Raw genomic sequence first — 3,752 nt, 5'->3', positions numbered from 1 at the left:
TAAAGTCCTAAATATTAGTATAATAACAATTTAGTCTATTGTAGAATCTTTTAATGAAGAACAAAAAGTTCAATCAATATAAATTGACATATAACCATGTGAGCTACAACATGGAGTTTGATGTATAATCCCCATCAAAAGGGCTCAATATACCTTGCCAGGATATAAAGGTTGATCTGAGCTAATGTTGTACCAGTAAGCTAATGTCCATATAGGACTAAGGAGTCGGTTTTGGTCTGATAGTTGAGCCTTAAATACCTACATTGGCTAAGGACCTTCATGTTTTTTATATAATATAGATCTAGATATAGATAGTTTAGTTAAATTCACAAATTAATGGTTAAACTTTGGTGAACTCTAGTAGTGGCTAGCTTGTCTTATTTTATTTCCTTGTTTCCTTTGTCATCCAAAAAGCTTGTGGTTCCTCACACTAGTCACGTTTCTAAGTTTGCATGGAATATCATACATATAGTTTTATATTTTATGTCTTTACTAAGGTGAGTCCAATATCATTATATATCTCCATCTCAAATCTAAGTCCTTTCCTAGGTTTAACTAAGCCAAAATGGCAATGAATAAGCCATACCATGCTAAACAACATCCTAAGACAAGTTATTCATTCTCCATCTATCTCATCCTCATCATCACTTGTCCCATTCTATTCATTCTTTTCCAAATCAAATTTCTTCAAACCCCACCTTCCTCATCTCCATTACCATCATGGGCTTTCTTCAATCAAAGGCAAAAAGTTATCATCAACACAACTTTCAATAATCTCACCAAAGAATTAATGGTGACCAAGAAATTACTTTGTGAATCGGTTATATTTCTTCCTTTGAAAGACTTACGTTACTCATCGACAGCTCAACAAGGACACACATGGTTCATGAGTTCAATGTATGACACACATGAAGAAGGTGAAGTCCAATACCAAAGATTCCCTTCAAATGCATCAAAAGGTAAAGTTTTGTGCCTTAAAGGTAATAACACTCATGATGGCGCATGGAATTCATATGCACTAGCATGGCCTGAATATTTGCCTTACAACTCTACTTTAAAGAAAGGTCTCACATTTGTGTCATACAATCACTATAATTATGATAACATTTGGCATGGCTTGTCATCTATGGTACCATTTGTAGCATGGCATATCAAGAACAGCCAATGTTCGCGTACTCCCACTAGATGGATTTTGTACCATTGGGGTGAAGTTAGGATTAAAATGGGATCTTGGTTGAAATCTTTAATGGAAGCTACTTTTGGTGAACCACTTCAAATTGAAAATATTAGTAATAATGCTACTTGTTTTGAGGATGCTGTGGTGATGAGACATAATGAAGGGGGTATGTCTAGACAAAAAAGGATTCAAGTATATGATTTGCTAAGGTGTAAGGCTAGAATTTATTGTAATGTAAGCGAAAGGAAAACGCCAGTGATCGGAATGACAATGTTCATGAGAGTTAACAATGGACCAAGATCTTTCAAGAATGATTCTGCTGTCATTGGAATTTTTTACAAGGAATGTAAAAAGATGGAAGGCTGCCACTTCATACTTGCTTACTCCAATAATCTCACTTTCTGTGAACAGGTAATACTCCCTCTCTCATTTCTAAAAGTAGCTTAAATTATTTATCGTTTTAGAAATTCAAGACAAGATTAATTACGTATTCTTTTCTACTTTACCCTTACTAGTAAACACAACAAAATGATAGTACATAATAAATAGACCCGTTTGATCTAGCTCACAGTAATTGAATCTCTTGAAGACCATAACCAGAAAGGATTTTAAAATATCTATATTTGACATATATAGCAATAGAAGTCCAAGACCTAATGAATTTGACAGTAGATTTTACAAAGTTGATGTCACTAAGGCTGTCTTGGAATTTTTCAAAAATGAAAATCTGTTGGCTCAACTCAATGTTAAAATATAGCCTTGATATCGAAAGTAAGTAATCCTGAACAGGCTAGCCAATGTTAAATGTATCTCTAAAATGATATGTTCCAAATTGAAAGATGCAGTGAAGAACATAGTGGCTGATAACCAAGCTTCCTTTGCTCAAAGGAGGTCCATGATCCATAATGTACTTATTTGTCATATCTTATGGAGGCATTATGGTAGAAAAACTTCACCTAGGTGTTTGACGAAGATAGATTTGAGGAAAACATATGAAATGTTAGTTGGGTCACTGGATTGGTTGTTAATATGGTTAAGTCCAATATATTTGTAGCAGGGGAGGATGACAAAACCAAGAAAGAACTACTACAATAATTAACTTACTTGGAAGGCAAGGAATTGAAAAGTGTTTAGGAGCTCACATTTACATATAGACACAAAAGTGACAATGATTAGGAAGGAAATGGTAGATAGATTAGAGTAACTCAAACTATCAAAGAGAGCCTATAGGTGTAGTTCATTGATTAGTCATTTGATTATGTAATTACTACCTTTATTTTTTTGTTGGAGACCTGACTTAATTCCTAGAAGATGGTAGAGAGGTTAGATGCTCTTTAATTAGGTGTTTTGTTGTTATAGGTTAATGGTAATTTCACAATGGATATCAATAATAAATCTTTGTTATTGTGATTTATTTTGATTTGGTGATACTGGACTTTGTTGAAAACATCTTAACAAGATTGAATATCAATTTGGAAGATGTTTTGAGATAATTTGAGGTGGATTCGAGCTGAGTTTTAAAACTAAATATCAAGCTTGAAGACGACTCCATTCATGTGTATCGCATGTATATTTGGGTAAATGACCATGTATATCAGTATAATTTATCCTGTGTATTGGTTGCATCTCCTGTATATCATGTATATCCATAAAAATCTGTTTGTGAGATACACTGATACACACGATATATGATTGGGCTTCCGAGAATTACCTTGTGAATTTTATGAGTTATTGAGTGAATTCTGTGAGAAAAGAAAGCTTCTATAGTAATGATTAAGGTGATCATTCAAATCTTTGGTTCAAATACTTCTAGATAATAATGTGTCGATCACTTTCGTATATTTTTTAATAATGTCTTGTTCTTATCAAAATTGTTAACTCATGTGTATTATTTCGATGATGATTGATTTAATGTTTACAGGTGAGGGTGATGAGTTTGACAGACATACTAATATCTCCACACGGTGCACAATTAACAAACATGCTCCTCATGGACAAAAACAGCAGTGTGTTAGAGTTTTTCCCCAAAGGATGGCTTAAAATAGCAGGTGTAGGCCAATATGTGTATCACTGGATAGCTAGTTGGTCAGGGATGAAACACCAAGGAGCATGGCGTGATCCTGATGGCGATTCTTGCCCTTACTCGGACGATGATAAACGTTGCATGTCCATTTATAAAAATGGCAAAATTGGATACAATAAGACCTATTTTTCTGAATGGGCTAGACGTGTTCTTAATGAAGTGAAAATAAGGAAGAAGGAAGAATTAGGCTCAGAAAAGAGTTCACATGTTACTTCTACTACCTGTTACTGTTCTTAATTTATCTTTGGATGATTTTGAACTATGCCAAGTATGAAGTCAAGTCACCTTTCCTTTTTATGCTCTGAGCAAGGACAAAGTTACTTTGTATATGTTGTTCGTGGTAGGTGATGACAAGTGTTGTTGGGTTCTGAAGGGTGATTTGGCGTCATGCGGAAGCTTACAATTACAAATAATATAGTTGATAAATTAGATGACAAATAAAATTATACTAAAAAACATAATATTATTATATGATAGGACCAATTGGCCTAC

The 3,752-nt window shown here is 33.9% G+C and overlaps 1 protein-coding gene across 1 annotated transcript; it reads left to right on the top strand.

Annotated features, from left to right (window-relative positions):
• Window positions 1–790: 790 nt before the first annotated feature.
• LOC102605909 (uncharacterized) lies at window positions 791–3,497 on the top strand. The gene is made up of 2 exons (XM_006359730.1): window positions 791–1,588; window positions 3,099–3,497. The coding sequence occupies exons 1-2, from the start codon at window positions 791–793 to the stop codon at window positions 3,495–3,497; spliced, it is 1,197 nt and encodes a 398-aa protein (XP_006359792.1).
• The last annotated feature ends 255 nt before the right edge of the window (window positions 3,498–3,752 follow it).

This window comes from Solanum tuberosum, unplaced genomic scaffold (assembly GCF_000226075.1).
Source record: "Solanum tuberosum cultivar DM 1-3 516 R44 unplaced genomic scaffold, SolTub_3.0 scf00305, whole genome shotgun sequence".
NCBI lineage: Eukaryota > Viridiplantae > Streptophyta > Magnoliopsida > Solanales > Solanaceae > Solanum > Solanum tuberosum.
The sequence above is the reverse complement of the archived record's forward strand: the minus strand, read 5'-3'. Positions and strand labels throughout refer to the sequence as shown.

Excerpts from the sequence above, each read along its gene's own strand:
- LOC102605909 (XM_006359730.1), top strand. The coding sequence starts at position 791 with ATGGTGACCAAGAAATTACTTTGTGAATCGGTTATATTTCTTCCTTTG. Across the intron at positions 1,589-3,098 it reads ATCTCACTTTCTGTGAACAG|GTGAGGGTGATGAGTTTGAC; the intron begins GTAATACTCCCT and ends TAATGTTTACAG.